General features: G+C 41.7%; 5 protein-coding genes across 5 annotated transcripts; all 5 read right to left on the bottom strand.

Annotated features, from left to right (window-relative positions):
- Nucleotides 1-364: 364 nt before the first annotated feature.
- Nucleotides 365-1,973, bottom strand: MELLADRAFT_68479 (uncharacterized protein; the record flags this gene model as incomplete). Its single annotated transcript, XM_007417079.1, has 6 exons — nt 365-585; nt 676-792; nt 868-1,210; nt 1,316-1,551; nt 1,641-1,748; nt 1,826-1,973. 6 exons carry the CDS (start codon nt 1,971-1,973, stop codon nt 365-367), a joined length of 1,173 nt encoding a protein of 390 aa, XP_007417141.1.
- A 7,824-nt stretch (nt 1,974-9,797) lies between these two features.
- On the bottom strand, nt 9,798-11,327 carry MELLADRAFT_73360 (uncharacterized protein; the record flags this gene model as incomplete). Its single annotated transcript, XM_007417089.1, has 5 exons — nt 9,798-10,188; nt 10,257-10,332; nt 10,395-11,028; nt 11,101-11,187; nt 11,283-11,327. 5 exons carry the CDS (start codon nt 11,295-11,297, stop codon nt 10,119-10,121), a joined length of 882 nt encoding a protein of 293 aa, XP_007417151.1.
- A 2,600-nt stretch (nt 11,328-13,927) lies between these two features.
- MELLADRAFT_68477 (uncharacterized protein) lies at nt 13,928-17,277 on the bottom strand (the record flags this gene model as incomplete). Its single annotated transcript, XM_007417078.1, has 7 exons — nt 13,928-15,168; nt 15,200-15,292; nt 15,376-15,526; nt 15,619-16,249; nt 16,403-16,558; nt 16,628-16,792; nt 16,823-17,277. The coding sequence occupies 7 exons, from the start codon at nt 17,275-17,277 to the stop codon at nt 13,928-13,930; spliced, it is 2,892 nt and encodes a 963-aa protein (XP_007417140.1).
- A 1,781-nt stretch (nt 17,278-19,058) lies between these two features.
- Nucleotides 19,059-22,409, bottom strand: MELLADRAFT_94227 (uncharacterized protein; the record flags this gene model as incomplete). Its single annotated transcript, XM_007417096.1, has 9 exons — nt 19,059-20,209; nt 20,306-20,401; nt 20,480-20,627; nt 20,729-21,017; nt 21,093-21,341; nt 21,405-21,491; nt 21,572-21,727; nt 21,797-21,883; nt 21,976-22,409. The coding sequence occupies 9 exons, from the start codon at nt 22,407-22,409 to the stop codon at nt 19,059-19,061; spliced, it is 2,697 nt and encodes an 898-aa protein (XP_007417158.1).
- A 758-nt stretch (nt 22,410-23,167) lies between these two features.
- MELLADRAFT_112579 (uncharacterized protein) lies at nt 23,168-24,173 on the bottom strand (the record flags this gene model as incomplete). Its single annotated transcript, XM_007417113.1, has 5 exons — nt 23,168-23,460; nt 23,562-23,624; nt 23,712-23,849; nt 23,915-23,965; nt 24,044-24,173. The coding sequence occupies 5 exons, from the start codon at nt 24,171-24,173 to the stop codon at nt 23,168-23,170; spliced, it is 675 nt and encodes a 224-aa protein (XP_007417175.1).
- Between the last annotated feature and the right edge of the window lie 455 nt (nt 24,174-24,628).

The raw sequence follows: 24,628 nt of genomic DNA, 5'->3' as shown, positions 1-24,628 counted from the left end.
CACCTGGAATAACACATGTGTGCGTATAATCATTTGATGACACATGTGATCCAAGGCTTTTAGACTCAGAATCTTAAAAAGGTTCTTTCATAGCAACTCACAGGATGCAATAGCTGGATAGCGATTCTTTATAAGGCATTTTCTCTGGGCCAAGTATATAATCAAGCAACAGTTGCTCAAATGGACAAAACAAAAGGAAAAAATTAGGAGAGAACAATATTGGGCGCGCCATTACTTCTGAGAGAGCTCAAAGATTAATTATACATAGAGATTGGCTTCAAACAAAACATATAGTTGTAGTGCATGTTGTTCCCGTATCTTATGCTAATACACTTTGAAACTACAGCTACACACTTATCATTTTCTAATCTGAGACGGAACTGCCAGTACCAGAATCTTCCCCTTCTTCAACTGAAAGCAGGCCAGTAAGGACTTTGTTGTGCTCATTGATGTCATTACGAGCTGACTGCAATTCATTCTCTAGTCTTTCAACCTGCATCTCTAGAAAGTCTAAACGTGTCTGAGTAGTGACGATGATTTGTTTCATGTCTTCGAAAGATGCCACACGCTCTTCGAGGGTAGCAACTGTCGTATATCAAAAATATCATAAAGTTTGGTTAGTTTTCACTCGTATTGATTATGCTTGGGATACATTGGAATGGGTACGAGAATTACGTTGCTCTTCTTTACTTCTTTGGATTTGAAAGTAGTCTGTTCCCGAGAGTACTGGTAGCTCTGAATTTGGCTCGATAGAGGGTTTGAAAGGAATGGGATCAATGTTCCTTCCCAATACTGAAAGTGCAAAAGATCCAGCGTGAGTAGACATTACTTATGGGAGCAAACAAGAAGAGAGATTGGTAGACGTACTGGTATTTTCACTTTCAAATATATCTAACTCGGGAAATTCCATCAAGTCCATTTCATAGCGATGAGTACTTGAAGTGTCTGGCTTGCCCTCTTCTGACCCAAGAGAAATCAGTTGTTCTTCCAAACCCTCGTTATTATCTTCCACACGATTACTTGACGGGTTCAAAGCAGGAAGAACCAGAGGCTCCTGAAGCACACTTAACTCTCTGGTATGTTCGCACTGATCCTGTACCTCCAGTAGAGAGGTAGCTTTCACTCCAGGAGTTGATTTCGAAATGCCTTTACCTGTAGACTTTGGTATACTGTTACTGGTCGGGTGGTCTGGAATTTGCTGTTCCATTGACTGTAATTAGAACAAGGCTTCAGTACTCACATTGCAGTATGATTACACTTGTCGAAGTGATTAAAGATGATGATTGTACCCATGTCCAAGCTCATGGGAACTCACCTTTTTTTTCTTTTTCTTCATCATGGTAGAACCACTGTGATCATCAGAAGACACTCGCTTTGCTTTTCGAGCAGGCCCCATATCCGCAAGATTTGGTTTGACGTCATGTAGGAGGTAACATGTGGAGATCGGCGGATCGAAAGAAACACGCTTTGCTTTACGAGGAGGAGCGATTGTGGCGATTGATGTCAAGTCTTGTGAGTTCCGACCACTTGTGGAAGGTGAAGGCATAGGATCTGGAAACAATGAATCAAACTTTTTGTTCCGGGCTTTTTATCTTATTATCACAAGGGTGAGATGGATGCAAAGGGAAATGATCACGTACTATGAGACTCCATGCTGCCAAACACCTTTCGATCACCTGATTCCTGTTGTTGGTGCGGCAATTCATTCGAGTCCAGGGCTGGATCGTCGGTATCAGGATTTGGGAAGACTGGTCAAAATGAAATAAAATACAAGTTGAGATCTAATCGTAATCAGATGCTGTTTGTGAGAGACAGAAAAACAAACGATGCGGCTGCGCCTTTCGCACTTTGGTGGCAAGCTGTGCTCGAGTTATTTTGGAGTGAAGGGTCGTTGTCTTGTCACGTTCGTAAAGCCACTGAGCCATGTCGTGCTTGCTAACACCTGGGTCGCTGGGGTCCAAAACCGTAGACATATTCGCTAAAAGAGCAGTGCGTTGACACGGAGTGGCTTGAAGATGGGACTATATAGACAATACCATAAGGAGGATGATCAAGTGTGAGATTAATGATCAAGCCGAGCGGCATAAGGACGTTCCACTTCATGAGCGGGCCTCGCGGTTTCAATGCTGACTAGAATTCTACATAAGTAGATGAACAATATACTGTATAAATATACGCAACAAGTTGCTAATCTATCAGAGATTCACTTCCTTGTAATCAGCATATATTAACACGCAATACATATTCCAATCGGATGTTCGATATCGTGAGGCACGTTGCACAAGCCATGTTTTACTTCTCAATCACAGAGAGACAGAAAAGAAACATGTACATAAATTATTTATCTTGTAGAGCTTCTTGTGGGAAGCGTAGCCACAACGTTGATTACAGAACACTAGAGACAATGTCAATCATATATTAGATGATAGTGAGCGTTGAAAAAGAGGAGAACATAAGCAAAGGAAATGAACCAAAATTGATGCATGAAGTCATGTGATCAATATTCTAGAAAGAAATAATCAGGCTACAATTTGAATGCATGAGAAGACAAATCAACAAATGACAGCATTACACACAATCTGTATTATAAAAAGGTTATGATCATGAGGTAGGTGCTCTTGATGCCTAATGAATCCTTATTACTTCTGGACAGTAGAAAAACAGAATATGTAGATGATACAGTTTTCTATGTCAGTCACAATTTTCTAAACTGTACGGAAAAGACGCCCTTTGGTGTAGTGTATGTTAGGAAATTTTAAATTGAAAGTGAATGCTATACCAACTAAGTATACTCAAACAGATCTAGAAGATATTTTTGTACTAGTATTTGAAATTTAATCATACAAAGTTTCAGCATCATGATTAAAAAGATGACCAAATTGTAAACAAAAACAAAACAAACTCTTGAACCCCACTTCAAATTTTTGAATAGTAGAAGGATTAACTGCAGAATGTCAATTTTTTTCAGATAAAGCTTTAATTTGACTAATAGTAGTGATTTCTAAAGCCTTTGCCATTACTGGCTGTACAATGCAACAATGAATTATTGAAATGTGTTCCTCCTTAAGATGATGAAGGATCAATGTTGAGTGTTTGAATTGAAATAGGATAGTAATCTCTTCTGAATTCAGGAACACAGTCCCTTGATCATAAATCTGCACACAAGTTAGACAAACCAGGGATTTTGGTGACTTTTACCTCTGCTTGAGACACTACCAACCATTTAATTATGTGTTGAAATAAAGGCCCTACTAATTGATTAGGTCAATGAAAATTGAATGAATGGAATACCATTTTGTTATTAGTATGCACATAAATCCTTTTTGAACACACAATGATTCCTAGGTCAATGGCTGCAAGAACTGCTAAGAGTTTGGCCCAGAAACTATTACAAGTTGAGGAGTAAGTTTCAAACAAAATGCTAATCCTGTCCTAGGTTCCCACACCCCAATCCAAATTAACAAGCATCACAAAAGTAAGGAATCAGCTTGGAACCAAGACCATTTTGCTGATTTCAGGATCAGGACATCATTGCTATCCTTGAAGTAGTTAGTCAGCCAACAAATATCATCTTGATTGTCTTTGGTAAGGTAATCATGAGGAAACCACTCAGTTTTACCACCTGTCTTCTTGTAAATACTTTGCAAAGCAAATCTACCCATAGGTATTGAATCAAACCCCCAAAAAATGCATCCTTTCATTGAATGCTGGGCTCAAAGAGAGTGATTAAAAAAACTTCTTCATGGCTTCAATCATCAGTATCTTTTTATCAGGTTCTAAGTATATACTCATTTTATCAGAATCCACTATGTGAGTCTGACCAATTACCTCTAATACCTAGCCATGCACTTGTTTCTGACAGATCCAAGGGACTCCCAAAATATTGAATATCATCAATAATTTTGCTTGAGATGTCAGAATTTGGTGTTCTTTAAATATTATCCAATATTTTGCATCTGTTACTAGATCAAATATTGTCCATCATACTGTTAAGATACTTGATATGACAAATTTCTTCTGCAATCCAAAGAATTCACAAAAAGAAACCACACCAAATATGTGCTGATGCCGAAGAACCAAAGGCAAGATTGTGATCAAATCTGAATTTATTCTAAAAATCTGGCAAATTTAGTATTGAGGATGAGTCAATAGTGTTCTGAATGCACCTTCAACATCTTATTTAAAAATTATAACATTACCACACTTCTCCATTTCCATCAAATCCAGCACAAAAGACTTCAATGAATTGTAAGGTACTTTAATATTCTCCTCATAAACTAAATCATTTGGAGACAGCTTCCCAAAACCACCTGCCCAAAACTCATATTTGAACATACTCTCATTTTTTTAGAATCATTTTTCAAAGTCATAAGAAACTGAACAACTTGCATTCCAGATAAAAGTATTGAAAACTCTTGGGAATAACATCCCTTACTGATCTCTTCTTCACATTGATCTTCAAGCAAATCTTGTTTATTGAAACATGTTTGATGATTAAGGATTTCAATTATTTCTCAAGACAGAACTGTTGAAGAAGGCCTGAATCCTTCTCTGAGACCCTTGATGACGGAACAATGAAAGGAAATGCCACGGGTTGAAGATAAACCTATGAAACCTGGACAGACAGGTTCAGAGATGATTTTATAAGAACTCAAAAAAACGAGAAACAATGGCATATTGAAATAAATGCCTAACCTGCAAGAGGGCAGGAAAGAGTGGTAGAGAAGAAGTGAGCTACCACAACACAACATGAGTAATCTTCAGGTGAGATGAAGAGATTGAGAAAAAATGAAAAGACATACTCTTTAGCTTCCAGTTCCACACAGTGAGGAAGGGAACTGGAACTCAAGAGAGAGAGAGTATATAAGATAACCTCAAACACAACAACTTCACATGAAATACACATCAGATCTCTAGCTTACTTAGAAAAGCAATAAAAGGTTAAACACATCTAACATGCCAACACACACATTAAGACTAAGAAAGGAAAAACAAAGAATGAGATACACAGCTGCCTCCACCAACAACTGACCAATCACCTTAAACATGTTTGAACATTATGGACTTGACCATTTTACCATAACAAACAAACAAATTGTTGATTAGGGTGGGTGCATAATATTAAGAGTTCTTCAATCTTGTCAAATTTCAAACAAGTCGTAGTATTGTTCTATTATAAAAGCCGTGTTGTTGTCTTCTTCTGGAAGGAGCATCAGGGAAAGGCTCTGCAGTTTGACTAGATTCAGTTGCTGCTGAAAAGCCCATTGGCAAAGTCCCATCCTACTGATAACCTTGTAGACAACACTACAATGAATACTCTTCAGGAATGATTGCTTCTGCAGTGTTTTGCATGACATCCCCAATGTTACATAATTCAATACACCTGCATGAAGGCCCAATACTGCATATCCCTGTCTTATTCCAACTAAAGTAAAATTGTTCTTTAACTCTAGAACCCCTTGCTTCCTCAATATTGAATTTCCCATTATGTTACAAAGAGAAGAATATTTCATATCAGGACTCAAAACTTTTGCAGCTGAAGTAGTAGGAATAAAGCTTGTTCTCTGCCTTGGAAGATTTTGATTGAATGGACGAGAAGAGGAAGCTAGAAGAGATTTCTTAACATGTTAGATACAGCTCAACCTTTTTTCAGATAAACTAACTGACTAGAAGCAAAATTTCACCACCTGAGTTCTGAAAGTTGCATCATAGCCTGCAATGTTTTTCCACTGGGCCATAACTCCCACTGATCACCAAAATTGAGTTTTAGTATATCTAACATTTTGAGAGATAAAAGAATCACAGTCTGGAAATGCAACTTTAAGAGCTTTCTTGAGGATACTAAAATAATACGACCATTCCGTCAAATCAACAATTTCTAAAGTAAGTAACTTTGAAACCTCCAATCCTTTTTCTTTACCAGACACGGTGCAAGAGGTGCCACCTTTCTTTGGGTTCAGGAGTTTGCCCTTGATACACCAAACATTGATAAACTATCCCAACAATAATACTTTAGTAAGCACATCTGGAAAATCTGGCAGTTTGACCATATTGTTGAAACATTTGACCGCTTGTGATATACTTGAGTTGTAAACCTTAACATCCACTGCAAATAATAAAGCACCTGGAGTAAAGTTTCCTGTAGGTTAACAGTTATTGCTTTTTTGATATAAATGCATACTTCTTGGTGTTCTACTCAGACTTTGTCAAATAATCATCTATTTATAGCTCTCTTTCTTTTTCCCTTCTTGTTGAATTCATGTAAACAAAGAAGAGAATTGAGTCAACTTTTGTTTTCATCATGTTGTCTAGAAAGAAGAACAGTTCTTTCTTCATTTGTGATGACTCTAGGAAGTCAGACGTGTTAAAGATAAAGACATGCTCATTGTTTGATTGAGGTTTGCTTGTTGGACAGGGTAATAAGTTTTTGAATATTGGACAGTTTGAATCCCTATCAAAGTTAATGAGCTTGATTGCAAAATTACACCGCTGTCTATATAACCAGTTCTTTTAATGGAACGGTATGACTTTTGCAAATTGGTCTTGTACCATGCACATATTTAACCACCAACTTGTTGATATGAATTTTTGATGTCAGCCAATCTTGAAGTGATCCTCACAGCGGCTTCATAGTTGCCATCATCTCCTGACATTCCTTGTTTACCTTAAAAAATAAATGACTAATTGAAAGAAAATTTTTAGGAAGAGTTTTTGAATTCAACTCTTCGCTGCTGGGGCAAGCACAGCACAAATATGATTTGCCAACACCTGGCCCGTCATTGTTTTTGGTGAAGCCTGGAAAAGCTGAATCATGGTAAACACAAATGAAGCTTATCTAGTATAATAATAACGGAAGATGGTCTTTGTTTAAAAAAATAAGCAAGCCTCTCAAGCCCTCCTAGGCACCTAAATCTTGCCTACTTGCCACCCTATCTTCCCTAGAAGACGCGCCTACTCGGAGCCAGCCATGATGTTTGAAAGTGGATTTTCTTTAGGTAGCTTCGAGCTCTCTCACCGGAGCCTTAAAAGCTCTAGATCAGTTGGGAGTGTTAGTCGACAAGATAAGGAAAAGAAGGAAAATTGGAATGTCAGTTTGCAGTAGAGATGACCGCGGTTTTGTTAACGGAGGGGTTGAAAATTATTATGAGGCTTTAGACTCGAGGAGGCAACTTCCCAGCCTATTGAGATCAACTTGCCTTCAATCAATCAACCAAGAAATGGCTCAAATGGCATTAAGGATGGAGAAAGATGGAGTCTATGTAAAGTATATTTTGTCTTCAGAATCTGTTCTTCCCTACTTCTTCTTTAAAGTTAAATCACATCGTACTCAGAGATTCATCACAATCTATCTTCCTCAGCATTACACTTTTTGTAAACTCAAAAAATGTTCTTCAAAGCTCACTCTATGACAATAACGCTGGTTGTTATCTTGATCTCTTTCATCAGTTTCTTTCCCATTATAAATAGTTTACCGCATTCAATTTTACATTTTTTTTCGAATCAACCGAAAATCTGACAATTGTCATTGTTGAAAAAAAACCGTTAGATATCAAAACGCTAAACCGTTGATTATGAAAGTAAGTATCAAGCATTTCTTGTGACTGAAACCGATTGCCCTTGGAATTCAATTGAATGATTATGCGCAAGTGTCGAAGTAATGCCAAGAGTTATGGAACTGATAAATAAAGATTGAAATGTTTTGATCACTTTAGAAACAACAAACCCCTGTTTACGAGAACATCATCACTCATACTACTACTCTTAGAGGTTCACAGTCAGTTTGATTTATTCCTTTATTTTCTTTATCAATTCTAATCTCAAAAACAATCTGATCATTTACATTTCCTTTTTTTCTGGTCATAATAGTTATCCATCAAAACACTCTTCGAAACCTTCAACACCTTCTTTCATCCCGACTCAAAAACCATCTACAAGACCATCAACGGCTGCGGAAGTAACTGCTTCGAACGCGCCTGCTCCGGACTCGCCTGCATCGAAATCGACGGCTTCGAAATCGACGGCTTCGAAAGCGCCGGCTTCGACTGCTCCTGCTTCAAAAGCGCCAGCTTCACAATCGACTGCTTTGAATGCGCCTGTTGCAACACCTCCAAAGTCGACTTCAAAGGCGGTTCCATCGGCGGCTTCAAAGCCAGTTCAAAAGCCAGCTTCGAAGCCAGTTCCAAAGGCGGTTTCAAAGCCAGCTCCGATGACAGTTCTGAAGTCGGCTCCAAAGCCGGTTCAAAAGCCAGCTCTATCAACGGCGCCAAAGCCAGCTCCAAAGGTGGTTCCGAAGCCAACCGCGAAGCCGACTCCAAAGGTGGCTCCAAAACCAGTCACGAAGCCGGCTCCAAAGGTGGCTCCGAAGCCAGTCACGAAGCCGGCTCCAAAGGTGGCTCCGAAGCCAGTGACGAAGCCGGCTCCGAAGCCAGCGCCGAAGCTAGCGCCGAAGGTGACTACGAAACCAGCGCCAAAACCAGCGCCAAAACCAGCGCCGAAGCCAGTTCCAACGAAAGCTCCAAAACCAGCGCCAAAGCCAGCTCCAGCTCCAAAGAAAGCTTCAAAGCCAGCTCCAAAGAAACCTTGATCAACGGCTTTCAACCATGTCTCTCACCTACAAACGGTGGCTCTACGGTTCTGAGCACATGAGATGGAGATTATCAGGCAAATGGTTTTTTGCTGAGGATTGGATGACTGGTTGATACTTTGGAATGGCCGAGGGAGTAACTCAAGAGCAAGGTGACTTCTCTCACTTAAGGAAGACACTCGTGGCGATGCTTTGTCTGGAACAATTCAAAGGGACTTTGGGACCTACTGACGACGGCTTGGTTGGTCGACGCTTTGGATAGTAGGAATACAACCGACGTAATTGGAGAAAATGGAGTCAAGGAGATGCTCGGTGAGATGGTTTTTTGGGAAGGATTCAAAAGGAGTTGAGGTGGTATGGAAAAAAAGGCTTGAGCCTATATGGGGTTTGAAGGAAATAGTATGATGGATAATTTAGACTTCTTACATTGTATTGCTCGTGATGGATTTTGTATTTTTGTTTGTTTGTTTGTTGAATCACATTTATGTATTTGTTAGTTCGTTCTTATTTGTATGTTACGTGCTGTTTTGGATGACTTTGTAAGTCACTAGTAGCTATTGATTGGCTTCGATTCGTTGCATTTTAATTTTATCATGTCTGTTTACTGCAATGGTATTTCTTACAATATTAGATCTTGTTACAACGTATGATACCTAATTTGATTATGATTGATATCTATCTCTCATTATCCTTGAAGGAGAATGAGATCTTTATCGGAATAAATTCGACAGCTTCGAATGAAGTGATAATCGAGATTTATGAGTGAACAATTCCACGAAAAAACTTTTATTTTGATGGAAATGATATAATTGACACGATCTCTATCAGCAATGTGAGGAATATGAAGAACGATTGAAGTGTTTTTCTTCTCCGACCCGGGTACCATGACTGAAAAGATGAAATGATGACTTAGATACGATAAGACAAAAGTAGACGCAATGAGATAGAAATCGGAAATCAATTACCTGAGATTGACATGACCCTGTGCTATGTGGCGTCTGGGCGCCAAAAGACCTAATATCTGATACGAGAACCATCATTAAATGCAGGTACACCCTCAGGGTATTCCCACTAGATTTGATGGAATTAAGTTTGTGTAATTTGGATCATTGTCACATTTTGGGCCTCCAATCTCCAGTATCGTGCTTTCATGAGATCCATTTTAAATATGCATTTCTCCTTTACTCCTTACTCGTCAAAACAGTGGCTTACTTTTTTTAACAACATTAACAAAAGGAAACAATTTAAACCTTGAAAGAAACTAGATTTCCGATATTTTACAAAAACTTGCTTCACCTTAAAACACTGCCCCTAAACAATTCATCCTTCCAAAAGAATCCATTTGAAATGCAGAAAAAATCAATACAAAGTGTTATCCAAGAACGTGAAAATCCGTATGTTACAGCTTCTACTTTGAATTGAAGATCCAAATTGTGGATTCCCAATCGTCCACAAATTCACAGAAGTTCCGGAGTTAGCAGGGTTGTGGACTGAAGTATAAATCTGAAGAAACCTTTCTAACTGGAATCAGCATTTACCACAACCTCGTAATGCGTTGATCATGGTATAGTACTCGGGCCGAATCTTGATAGCCTTCCATGAAACTATGTAATGGAAGTTGATTGGTTTGTAATCGGAAGTGGAGACGTTGACTGGCTTATACAGAACATACCTGATCCAAGCGCTTGCGCAACCTGCAGCAGCCCTAACACCCTGTCCCCGAGCCTGCATCTCCAAGACGTCATAAACTACGATGTAAAGCTTTAGCCATCGATTTCCGCGCATCATACTTAGAAGAAGGTCCACATACTGGAGAATACACCATCACATAGCAGAGCAATCTGAGTCCACCATAAGCGATCCAGCCCCAAACGACACTCGCGCAAGATTCCTCGCCGCTCACGAGCAATCGAACGCTCCGAGCGCGCTCTTTCACTGGGTGAGAGGTTTTCCCAATCTGTCTGAGAAAAAGTTGAAGTAGGTGTCTTGATCCGCTCATCAGCTTGATCTCGCATACGCATAGCGTGTCGTGTTGTACGGCCAGTAATCCATAGTTCCGTCTTTTTTAACTCGGCTTCTACTGTTCGAACAAGGACATTGACAAAGTGAAGAATGCTGGCAGATCGATTATATCGGCTTGGAAGTAGTCGTAGCAATGAAAGGTCGTCGAAAAGGCCGACGATAGCTTCGATTATGTTAGACGTGATCTCAGCGAATGCCTTCAGTCGCCCACGATCATCGCTAGGAAGTTTGAAGTTGATCCGAGTCTTTAATCCTACTAAGGCTCGGATGGTGTCGAGGAGATGTAGTAGTTTTCGCGACATCGACAGTAGCGACACAATCAATAAAGTCCGCCTCAGCCAGGCCCTACGCTTAGATGATAAAGGTCTTCGTCCGTCTGCATAGAGATAACAGCAAAAGCGCAGACTGTACTGAGTCACTCGCTTTTGTCAACGCAATTGGAATAAGGTTAGCAAAGCATTGAACGTTTTTCTCGGAAAATCAGTGAGACTCACCAGTATAGACTCGAGCCCACCTGGACTTTTACGCATATGAGTGAGTACATCGAGTGGAGAGATCGATCTGGTTGCTATCCTACGAAACTGAAACAGTCGAGTTCAAACCTGACTTACTTTCAGTCATCCATTGCTTGAAAGAAACGTCGCGATAGCCTTAGACCGATCAAAATGCGGCTGACCTGAGGGTGATACATTCCGTTGCAACTTGTCAAACTATCAGTCTGAGTTCCAATCGAAGACATTCAGCTTCAAGTCTGCGTTCCTTCACAATAGCAATCCAAATAAAGGAAGAACGCCTTTTTGAGTTGGGTGATGATCAGTCTTGCTGCGGAATGGACCGGTGCTGCACGCAGTGACTGCCTACCCTTTAAGCCACTGCAGTACTTATACCGTGAAAGCCGTCCTATCAATATATCCGAATTGGTGTATCGGCTAGCATTTCCGCCTTTCATTGCAAGGGCGCGGGAGAGACGGGTTCGATTCCCGTATTCGGAATTCATTTTTGCATCATGTTCACAAGCGGACTCAAATCCAATGCTTTTGTTGTGCGGAGTTGTGATCTTACCAAACAAAACTACCATATTTGGCGGGGTGACATTTCGAGTGGTGCGTTGCCATACTTCAATTTATTCCCCAGAGTACAATGAGATTTTGGATTGGATCATTAGATTGATGGAGGGCAGCAATGGCATGACCTCCTGAAATTGAAGCGCACCTTGGAATTCTTGTGATGAATCTTGTGATGAGATGACTGACATGTCGATCGGTACATGGCAGAGTACCGATTGCTACCCGATTGGGAGACCGAGAGCCCAGTCTATATAAACCAACTGTCTGAAGTTGAGGTTCGAATTAAGACAACTTCAGGGAATAATATCGATCGTCAGCACATCAAAAGGCCATCTCTTAAGTCAGAATCAGCTGATAGCCATCATGGATCGACCCCATCAATCTTTACCTTCAACTCCAAATCGACATAAAATGTTCTACAGACAATTCGTACCTCCGATGCTTCATTGTCTCGTTCTTGCTCTTACCACTTATACCGGATTGAAACTTCTGAAACAAAAATTAAGAGATGAGCGTAGGTTTGAAGAATTGGAAAGCAGAAAACTTATACTTGAAAAAGAGGTTCAAGATGCTGTTCAAACGATTAATTCCGCTCCTCCGCGAAGATCTTCTTGGTGGGAAAAGATAGGATGGTGATGCCACATATCGCTCGAGTGACAGAAAACTCATCCACTCAGTGTATGACTCTGTAAGCCTTTTTCCGGAAAAGATGCCTAGGCCTGCAAGAGATAAAGAACCTAATCTTATAAACCAACTTTTTGGGTTTAGATCAATCGGCGTCATCATCGTCGTACGGAAAGGATAAAGAACAAATCAATAAGCTGGCGATTCTTTTCCGCACGATGATTTTTGTATCAAGTCTTTGAACGTCAATTTACTTACCTTTCCCAAGATTGGTTGGAAGAGAACCACTGCCGGCCGGATCGTGAACTATGAAATTCAAGGGACGAGAATCATCATGATATACTTCGAGTCCATGGATTTGATGACGATTCCAGGACCAAAGAGACCGCATCGAGATTACAACTTTGCGTAGACAATACTTCTTCGTAGCTCACGCCAGACTTATATGGGCCTTGATTCACCCGTTTCCTTCCCAGTCTTCGAGACATGTTATCTAAATTGTAAAATAACAGGAGAACCAAAGCTTGACCAAATATCAGGCCAAGGAAAAGCTTTGAGGATGAAAGGACTAAAATTTGTGCATTATACAAAATTTGCGGAGCACGCGAGGCCTAAATATATACTCAGTCCACCTTAGATTGTATCGTGCTGGCGTAGTTCATAGAAAAAATCAAGCGCAAACAGAGACACGGACCCATTCTGCCAAGTCATGGCAAGATGGAATACGAGACTCACATTCCCACAATATTTTGATGTGCGCCCCTAACACGCACCCCTTTGCCAAGGTTTGTAGAGTACCTGAAGCGCTCCTCCACGTGAATTCTCCAGGTATCTTTTCAAACATCTTACTTCCCGATCAACTGAGTGGGGAATGTGTCTAATTCAAGTTCAAAAGACGCATAACACAAATTGGTCTTGGTCTTTGATGGGTATGAGTACGTGAAAGTGACTGTACTTGTTTTGCTAATGAATCTGAGCTTTGCTACACTGGCATCACGGATTGGGGACCATTCTAGTCAGTAGAGCATCTACTCTTAGGCCATCCTCTCATTGATTGTCTTTCAATTCAAGTGCATCTATAATTTGGCCCATCTCCAGAAATCCTCTTGCAAGGAAATTGAAAAATGTGATCAAATCTCATCAAGCATATAATTAGCCTTTGCATTGTATTTTTGTGCTATGGGCTTGGCATCTGAGAGATGAAATCAGGTTGCCTGCCACGGATCATGAGACAAAACCTGATTGGAGAGTCACCGCAAACCTAGAGAAAGAGACTACAAAGAAAAAAGGTTTCAACTGTGATAAAGAAAAAATAACGACAAAATGGGCCAAGTTATTATGTCTACGTCATGAGCCATGTCGCCAAATGGGACATATGCAAGAAAGAGATGAACTAATGTGTGTCTTACGGCCGTAAGTACATGTATGCCCATCTGAAATAGTACCAGAAATTCCAACTTGTACCACCATTAACAAAAGCCTCTGGTACTCAAATGATGCTGTCTTGAAGTTCACAATACATATCCGCATCGCCTAAACATTTGAACACTAAAGAATCATCAATAAAAAAATAAGGCAAATAACAACCAAGGCAAACTCTTAAAAACAAAAATTGAGATAGAGGTGTTTATCATTCATTGAAAGCAGTCCCAAAATATTTGTAGAAATCGCGAAATTGTGATTTGAGAGGAGCTAATTCTGGTGAAACTGATTTAGGCCAAGTAACTCCAGCTTTTGGATGACTGATTCTACTTCCCATCCTTTTGGTTTGGGATTCAAGCATAAGATTCTTGAATTTGATCTTCCTTTTGAATTCAATCAACCGTTTTGCTAAAATACCAAAGTGAGTGCCAATCATATATTCAGAAAGGGTGACAATCTCATCATTTTCCGAAGGGGGAACTTTGCCTTTCTCCTTATCTACTTCCTTCACTAATTCCGCACCTTTCTTCTTATTCATTTGATTGATTGATGTTTGATCTTCGGTCTCGAGTGATTTATCATAAATTGTCGCTCGATCTTGGCCAAATTCAACCAAGCGTTTCAAACGATTTTCAAAAGTGCCCCGAAATTTCTTGTCTTCAAGAATTAACATTCTAGCACCAGATGTATACCAATGTACTGGTTCTCTATAGATTGCCCGCCCATCGACAACAATTCCCCCTTTCAAACAGTTGAAAAAGTCTCTAGCCTTCCAACCCAGCTGTGCTTCAGATAGATTCTCCCAGTTTAATTTCGGAGAAGTCAAGTCGAGTATATCACCCACTCGTATCAGTAGCGCAGCAGAAACCCCTTGTCTTACCCAGGCCTTTAACTCCTCTTCGCTATACATCATTCGATTTTGGTGTCTATTGGCCTCTCCGGCAGCATACATCGTTGCGATTCGCTTAGCTCGCGCATCCTGTGGCATCGCCAACTCCAGTAAATTCTTTGATCTGAGATTGAGACTAGATATCTTGTCCTCTACCACTTTCCAGTCATCTGGTTTTGCGTCATAGAATACTGGCCACATCTCATCTACTTTTAGCATTCTGATAATGTCTTTGATAGGTTCATCCAGTATATGCCTATGGAGCTGCCAGGTCTTGAGTCTGTTGTCTTCGATCACTTGATTTTGTAGAGCGAAAAATCGACGATTCGCTTCTTGATATGAGACTTTTGATATCAGCTCCTCGAGGTATTGACTCATCAGTTGATCTATCACATTTCCTCTCAAATGATCATATTGCGAGTCTAGAGTAAAGATCTCGTTATAACGTGGACGATCCAGATGCACGGCTAACAGGGGTTTTGGATTGTCTCCCTGGACTAAATCGTCAGAAAACGTATGCGAAGGGGATGAGTAGACGTTCGAATGATGGATTGAGAAGTCTACAAGACTATGGATGATAGTTGGATTTACCCATGTCCCAAATTATCTTCCGAATCTTTGATTTGGCATCAGGGGCTATATATGCTGCGGTCTTCAAAACGTCATCATCCACCTGATCATCCTCTTTGAAGAGATCAAGACAAGATTAATTAATTTGATCATTGATAGATTGCGTGTAATAAGTTTCCTTGATTGATTGGACTTACTGGATGATTTTGCGCCTTTCTTTTTCTTTTTCTTCTGATTCTTTTTATTTGATTCTCCAATCTTTCCGAAATTTTGTCCCTCGGTATCTAGATCTAATCGAGATATGGGGGTATTTTGATCCTCAGGGGCCTCGTCTTCCACCTCAGTATTCTGTTTGCAAACAATTTCAGTTTCAGAAACAATTAGATTTTCATTACGACTCCGAGATCAGGATATCATGAGAATGTCTCATCATTCAATACCTCGAGTTCCCCTTTTCTGGTGGACTTGAAATCTTGGGCTTTTGTCAGTCGGGCTTTGTCTAATAGGAGTTTTTCTTGTCCAGAGCTTTTAGGAGGATTTCCACGCGTTGGCTGTAGGGGTTTTCCGAATTTTCTATTTTTCTTCGAATACACTTGCCACTCTTGATCTTTAGTTTTTTCCGGAACTTCATTTGAATTCCCTGATGAAGACGATGTTGACGCGCCTTCGGATGGCCGGTTTCGATTCTCTGATGCATCAGAGCTTGAGCTGATCAGGACACAGGAGAAACCCTTTAGCGTTGGGACTCGAGTGCAAAGTGTCTGGGATTTTGGTAAAAGAGAATGAACATACACTACAAGCTTATCGCGACTTTCGGGTGCTGGTGATTCACCCGAAATCTCTTTGAAGGTCTTGATTTGCTGTGCATTGCTGCTTTCTTTCAGGGAAAATGGAGCAATGCTGTGCTCTGAGGCCGGTCGCAAGGGAAAAGATGGAATCACCTGTATATCCTTTGGCGTTGGAGGTGAATCTGATGGTCGAAAAATACTAGATTTCACCTCACTAATCAGCTCTGACTCCTCATAAACACATAGTGTGCGAAAATCACCCACGCGGAATCCGGGTTCAAAGCTTTGGAAGGTTTAGTACTTTGTCGAGTGTCACCGCCCCTGAAAGGCCAGGCTTCCAACTCCGACAGACTGTCATCCCCGCGTCGTAAGATGAAATCACATTAGAGAAGCAAATTGTTGGTGATTGATAAACAAGTGTTCGTCTCATCCTCACTTAGGTCTAATCGTTTTCTCCACCCGGTTAGCTGGCCCTACAGTGCTTGGCTGGTTAGCGCCCATTGAACTTGACGCACCATCCACAGTGCTGTCACTTGAAGCAGCTTTTCCTTTGGAGTCTTTTTCGACAGGGTGCTTAGTAGACCCCTGATTTCTGTAGTACAGCAAGTGCAATCATAAGTAAAACAACCTCCTTCTCATTGAGAATTTTATCTCTACTGACATTTGAGGGTTGAAATTTGCTTCTGGTAGCTTCCGTTGATTCCAAGTAGCTCCCAACTGCTGCTTTATGGGGCCCACTTGCTGGATTCTACTCGAGAAGATCGGGTTTGGCCATTCAGAGATAAGGGTTCCATGAGGAAATTCATCAATGTTTGAAAATTCAGGCCTACAGACGACTCACGCAGGATCAAAAAACGGCTGCATGTTTTGAGCCACAGGGTATGGTCCATGTTGAGGTTGTGCTGCGGAGACTGGATAGGGAGTAGAATCGTATTGAGGATGGACAGGAGGTATCCAATTTGATGGAGACAAGCCGCTTTCCGCGTTCTTTTGAAATGCTGACCCCCATACTTGAGCATCTCTAGCTTCCCAGAAGTACGGTAAGGTTATAGGGTAGTGTAAGAAACCTGCTGGTGTTGGTAGCCGTGTCTTGGTCACTTGAAAATAGTTTCCGCTCGGATGATATTCAGTATATGAGACCGCGGAGTGTTCGGCGCCGGTATCGTGACCCAGGTCGTGGGCGAGACCGGCTGACATATGAAAGCCGTCTTGCATTGGTCCAGCTTGCACCATGCAGATCAGCACGCATGAGATGAGTGTGGAGTAGAACGCAAGAGGGAAAACAGCCCATGAAAGCGATTGAGAAGCCATATTGCTCAAGTACATCGAAGATGTGTCGAGTATTCTGGAGGAAACGTCCTGGCCGGATGCAAAGTGATCAGCAAGCTGAACAGAGGCCTATACATTGTACATAAACGATGAAGCTTATGGAGCGCCGTCCGCAAAGCTTTGTGGAAACTTGTAAGAAGCATCACCCTTTTGTTTAGATCAACGCGAAACTCTGAAACCACTTGTTTGTATTGCTTTAAGAAACTGATGAGTGCGAAGGTTGTTTGGCTCAGGATTAAAAACGTAGCTCTAGTTATAGGCCTGACAATTCACCAAGTCTTTTCAAAACAAGCGCTTATATTATATAACAGTTTAAGCGCATCATCAAACGGCGTGTGTAGTGATATTCAAGAAACTTGAAATGATCTGACAAATCGAAGCATGGTGTATGCCACAGTGAAAAGGACGGAGAGGCTCCTATGGCGATCTGACGAACTACCCCGGGATGATTGAGCTCGAAATTGAACAGATAGAATCAAATCCTGTTTGAAGTTTCAACACATGCAGTACTTGATCGAAGAGCATCGAGATTTTGATTATCGCGATCCTTGGACTTATGAAAGTGGTCGATTAAGGGAAGAGTTGTGATATGAAGACGAAAAATTGTACTCAGGAATTTGTTAAATAGTTGAAGCAACTTCAGATAGGTGACATGTCTCAATTGGAGCATCACTTCGTTGTTATTTATCCTATACACAGAAGTTTCACACCGAGGACAGAGGCAACCTCATCGGGAACCGCTCTGCATGAACAATGGCTCGAAATCAAATGACTCTGGCCAACGCTGGAAGTTGAGGGTCATCACGCCTCTCAAAACGTGGTCAACAAAGAACTTAGTTTCACCGGTAAATCTATCTACACTTTCATTGTCTTTGACTTTTGTGATTGAAATTGTCACCATCCAAAAGGGCCGGTGGTGTACCATGGTGATCTATTTGACTCAACAATCAAGAAGAAAAATTCAAATATTATTTTTATCAGAAGTACTTGCAAGTTTCACTCCTTATTAGTGATACAAAGCTCTATATACGACCACCGTTAGGCTGTGAGCTTGTCTAATTTGATATCTTACACCCACCATATGAGCTGCGCGGGGTGTAAGAACTGAGAAAATTCTCTTGAGATTGTACAAAATCCTTTGAATTCAAGTTCAACACTGTTTGAGGCTGTAATTTTTATGATCAGCTCTTGAGAAGGCCATCGCATCTACATATTGAGACCAAACCATGATGCTTGCTATGTCAAATGATGGCGTTTATTTAGGCAACTTTTGAAAAATCCACCGGGAAAGGGGTTATGTCACTTAGCAGTGCATTCCTGGACAGTCAAGTCCATAATTTGTGACCCAGATTTGCCGCCAGTTAGCTCAAGTTTTGCAGGCAATTTAGGCCACAAGCTTTGAGATTGGATTTGACTGCAAATTATGAAGCAACATACATAGTATATGTATATGAATGACAACCATTTATAGCCCATGTCCTCAAACTGATCCAATTCTCAATATCATCGTGGGCTTTGCTAACCTTTTTTGGTAATTTTCTCCCAAGGATATTGAGAAATATGGTTCAAATTGGTCCCAGCTTATTAATTCTGTGTTATTGCGTTCTTGTGGGACACTTCTTATCTACAAACAGGTTGTAAAACTCAAGGAATCATCTGCTAAAGTTCACTATGTAATGTGGAAAGATATCTACAGCAAAGCACAACCACGGAAAACTGCTTAGAAGCAGAAAATATCACCACCGTGATAAAAATTGGAAAATTCAATTGTCATTAAAAGGAATTCCCAAAAAGTGGAAGAAGGCATGAAATTGGGGTTTGAGTGCTTGTATATCTCTTGTAACCAATTTACCCTTAGGCCAAGTGATTCCGGCTTTGAATTGACTGGTTATATCTCCCGACCTGTTGCCTGAAACTTTCGATACCGCATTTTTGAATCTTACGATCGTTGTGAATTCGAGTAATTTGTTCGATGGGATACCAAAGTGAGTACTAATCATGTGTTCAGAGAATGTGAAGCTCTGGTCTTCTCGCTGAGAGATACCCGCGTTCTTCTTCAGATCCACTGACGTCCCCGATTTTTTGCCTTGGGTCTCGAGTGGTTTATCATACAGCGTCACACGATTTTCTCCAAATTTAATCAACTTCTCCAACCGAGAATTGAATGTGCCCGCAAACTTTGGATCTTGAAGAATTAACATTCTAGCTCCTGAGAGGTACCAATGTATAGGTTCTTTATAGATCAGTCGATGACCAAGAGCTATCTCTCCATTCAAGCAGTTGAAAAAGTCACTGGCTTTCGACCCCATCTCTTCGTCTGGTATATCCCTCCAGTTTGCTTTTGGAGAAGTTAGCTCGAGTAAATCCCCCACTCGTATTAAAAGAGGAGCAGATACCCCTTGTCTCATCCAAGCTTCTAATTCTTTTTCGCTATACATCATTTGGTGTCCATTCTTCTTGGCCTGGCCGGAAGCGTAAATAGTCGCAAGTCGCCTGGCTCGTAAAACATGGGGCATCACCGATTCCAGTTGACGTTGCGAATCATCATTGAGCTCAGAGATCTTCCTCTCCACCAATCTCCACTCATCCAGTGTCGCATCATAGAACGCTGGCCACATCTCATCTCCTTTCAACATTTCCATGATCTCTTTTACAGCTTCACCCACACGTTCTTTCTGGGTCTGCCAATTCCTAAGTCGATTTTCTTCAAAAAATTGCATTTGAATAGCGAAAAATCTACGACTTGCTTCTTGCAGTGAAACTTTCGCTGATAGTTGATCCAGTTGTTGATCAACAATTTGGTCTACCAAATTCAATCGTTCGTCATTTTGTTTCGCGTCTAGCGTGAATATTTTATTGTAAATCGGAAGGTCGAGCCCTACATCTAATAAGGGTTTTGGATTGTCGCCTTTGACTGCAGTCCCAGAAAATGCATGCAAGGAATTTGACGGTCAAGATGAGCAATTGGGACGTTTGAAGAGTGATAGATGAGAGCGGAAGTTGCATTCACCCATGTACCATATGCTTTTCTCAATCATCGATTTGGTCTTGGGGTCCAAATAGGCCGCAGCGCTCAAAAGGTCTTCACCATCCAACGGCTCAGCCTCTTGAAAAGATCAAAATAAGATTAATCTTTGATCACGCATTGGATGTATTTGAGAGCTTTTCAGTATTCTAGACTTACCAGATTGTTTCAAACCTTTCTTTCTATTCTTTCTATTCTTTCTGTTGTTTTTCTTCTGCTCGCCACTCATGCCCGCAGCTGGTGTTTCATTATCTAGATTTGACTGAGATCCGGACACCATCTTTGCCTCAGGGTTCTCTTCTTCAACCTTAATATTCCGTTTTCAGCCAGGAAAAATTTTAATAAGTCGGTGACTTTTTGAATTTCACGAGATTGAGAGCTCATAACTAGAAATATGTATTTCAATACCTTGTGTTCTCCTTCTTGTGGATGTTCCAAATTTGCGTCCTTTGTCTCTTTGCCTTTGTCTAGTTGAATGTGTTCCGGTCTATAGCTCAAAGGTTGATGTCCAATTCCATCCAATTTGGAGGTGCCTTTCAACGGTGGATATTTTCCAGGTTTTTTATTTTTCTTGTGGTACACTTCCCATTCTTGCTCTCTTGACTGTTCGTGTAAAGGATTTGAAGATTCCGATGAAGATGATTTTGATACTTCTTGGTTTGGCAAGTTTTTTTTGTCTGAAACTTGAGAGCCTGACCTGAGACAGAGGAAAAAACCGTCAATTATGAGACGCGGCTCGCAAGGAGTCGAGATCACGAAAGACTCCACCTACGGTACCAGCGTATCCTGCTTTGCTGTTGGCATTGATGTACTCGGTAATTCTTGTGATTCCTTGGTTCCCTGAACCTTGACACTTTCCCCTCTGTTACCAAAAGCCAGCTCTAGATTTTTCTTGGGACCTGCTTCCTCAACTTGTGAAACTGAAGCACTGTTGTGCACCAAGACTTGATCAAGGGAAGAAGACGGAATGGCATCAACAGTGCCACGCATCTGAGATGGAGCTGTTGATGGCTGAAAGCTACTGAATAAGACATCTATCAATCAGCTTGACCTTCTGAAAGGCGCAGATCAAGAAAACACTCACGCGGAATCTGCGTCCAAAGCATGGGGAGGTTTACGACTTGGATGATTAATACCGCGGTTAAAAGGCCAAGCTTCTAGCTGTGAAAGACTGCCATCCCCGCGTTAAAAAAGTAAGCTCTATGCTAGAAGGTTGCTGATTGGTAGATAACCATGCATCTGGGGCCTTACTTAGGTCTCATCATTTTTTTCGACTGGTCAGCTTGCCCCGCAGTGCTTTTCTGTTCAAAGCCCATTGGTCTTGATGTCTCGTCCAAATTGATCTCACTTGAGACACCTTTTCCCTTCAAGTCTTCTTGAGAATGATGCCTGGCGTCTTCAAGATTTCTGTTGGGTAGCAAATATCATCGTTAGTAAAACAATCTGTTTACCATCAAGAGAAGCGTTCATCCTGACGTTTGAGGCTTGAGATCTGCATTTTTCGGCTTCCTTCCGCTCTGAGAAGTCCTCCATTGTTTCTTTGTGGGTCTCACTTGCTGTCTTCTGTTCGAAATTATTGGGATTGACATTTCCAAAACAAGGAATCCATGAGGACGTTTATCAATCTATGATGAACCCCTCTACAAATGACTTACACAGGATCAGAAAATGCATGGATGTTTGGAGCCAAGGGGTATGATCCGTGTTGAGAAATTGGCCCGGGGACTTGGTAGGGAGGTACCACGGGCACGTGAGGTAAATTGTACTGAGGATGGACATGTGGTATCCAGTTCGATGGGGTTAGGCCGCTGTCCGCGTTCTCTTGAAGCGCTTGCCCCCATTTTGCAGCATCTCGTTGATCCCAAAAGTACGGTAGGGTCACGGATGTTGGGAATTCCACGAAACCTGCAGGCGGTGGTAACACTGTATGAGTCTGACGCACTTGAACGTAATTTCCGTCAGGAAGGAGTACAGTGTGTGACATCGCGGGGAGTTGAGATCCGCTCGTGTGATCCAAGTCGTTAACTAGACCGGTCGAGATATGAAAGCCTTCCTGCATCGGTCCAGCTTGCGCCATGTGGATCCTCATGTATAGGAAGAAGACTGCGCAGTGCGATGCAAGAGATGGAATGCTCCATGTGAGAAATTGAGGAGCCATATCGCTCAAGTTGGAAGAGGACCTGTTGAAGATGTGGGTCTGCTAGAGAAACCTGCCGTGGTGGAAGAAAACGACAAAGTGTGCTTGGGCAACGAGTTTTGAAAAAGGTCAAGCTGACGCGCATAGAATACCGGCATCCACTAAGCTTCGTGGAAACTTGCAAGAAGGCTCAGCCTTCGTTTAGCCCATGGATTAAACCTGAAACGAATTATCCGCGTAGATTTAAGAGGCGGCCGAACGCTAAGCTTTATCGAATCATCCTGATGACCCTAGCGCTAGCTAGCTCTGACAATTCACCAAGCCACGTCAAGGACAACCCATATGAGTAGGCTGCGAGCGTCATCAGACAAATAACTCGGGACATAATTCGATGAGAAATCGATGCCGGCTAATTTGGGTAAATTCCAGACACTGGGAACGAATCACCCTCTGGAGAGTCTGGATTCATAAATCCGACAAATGGCATATGGTCTGCCAGCTAAAAAGGACTTGAAGGTTGCGAGAGGCGATTCAAAGACTAGAGATATGATCGCGTTTGACTTCATCAACATTGACTTTTGGTTAAAGGCGAACACATATGTAGCATTAGATTTACTGAACATAGAAAAGAAAATGAAGGATCTGAGTTACTAAATTTGACACTAATGATGATCTATGCCAAAAAGACTTGGATGCGCAGAGGTCAAAAGCTAAACAAGGACCACAAGGAAACCCATAGCGACCAAAGCAAGACTCTGATGTACATTAACCTGTCTGGCCTTACCAGCCAAAGTCCTGGGAGGGGTGGTGGGGGTAATATTCGTATTCGAAGTGGTATAGCTGGCAGTCGATGGAGTTCCTGATGTGGTGTTTGACGTGGAGGTCAGGTTGTTTGTGTTGCCAGTACCTGTGTTTCCCTGTGATGCAGTGGTTGATGTTGGGGTCGTGGTTTGTGCACCTCCTCCCGAGCTTCCTGCGGTGCCCACGGTGCAACCTTGACACACTGAGAGGAAGAGTATGTCAGCACATTTTGCACCAGCTGGCTTTACAAAGGCTGATCATCATTTGTATCTTATACGCAAGCAGGTCAGACTCATAGCTTACTCGCATGGGAATCGGGCGCTGTCGTCCCAGTGCAGCTGTATGTTGCGGTTTCAGTGATGCATACTTTGGATGGGTATTGGGCAACAATCAGACTTGATGAGCGCAACACTCATGATGTTTATCACGAAGATTGAAAACCGAGGTGCTTACGTCTCGCTGCCGCACTGTTTCTCCCAAACCCTACGGTACATTTCACATTCGATACTGGGTTGTTCGGTGGATCGCTAGCGGAATTGGGCTTCCCCATAAAGTCGGTAGCGTTGGTTATCAAAAGACAAGATGGACCAACTGAATCACCCAACAGTTAACGCCAAAGCCTATGATTTGAAAAGTATGACGTGAAATTTGCATACCAACGAATGGACCTTCACATCCGCCCGTGCAGGTGTAGCGTTCATTGCACTCTGTTGATTTGTTGCCAAATGATCAGTTAACCCTCATTGTCGTGATCTCCAAGAATGGACAGAAAGTATCTAACTTACGAGCGTTATTGGTGTTGGCTTTAGCGTACATAGTGCACTTCATTGACTCAGGGGTCTTGGTGTCTTGAGCCGAAGCCAACGTGACAGCACTGAAAGTTGTTAAAAAGATTGCGAACCACCAAGCAGACATGGTGAAGGATTTTAACAGGTTCTTCAAAGGAATTCCTCAGATACTTGCAACTGGTGATTCAGAGAGGGATGGTTTGTGACTATTGGGGCAATGAAGGGTGGTGTTATAAGGTGAAAGTTCGGATGACTTTAAGTTGGACCCCGGAGAGCTGAAGGGAATTTCATATCTAAACTCTAATGGATAGCTCTTTGTTGGACTGACGCCGCCATGAGTCACCTTATGCATACCGTGAGAAAAGTATTTGTGCATCCAAAAAACTCCACGCTCGAAGAAGCAGGAGTCGGAGGAACACGGGAATGGGAATGGGAATGGAAGCTGTATGAATGAATGCCCTGCGGGCACGCCAGCGGCCCAGGGCGGCCCAGACTGCCTGGGTGCCCGTGATTTGTTTTGCTTGATCATCTTTTTTCTTGATTTTTTCTTTCAACATAGGCTCCGTATAGCTCTTTTTTATG

This window comes from Melampsora larici-populina (genome assembly GCF_000204055.1).
Source record: "Melampsora larici-populina 98AG31 unplaced genomic scaffold MELLAscaffold_68, whole genome shotgun sequence".
Classification (NCBI taxonomy): Eukaryota; Fungi; Basidiomycota; class Pucciniomycetes; order Pucciniales; family Melampsoraceae; genus Melampsora; species Melampsora laricis-populina.
This window is presented reverse-complemented; position numbering and strand designations above follow the sequence as displayed.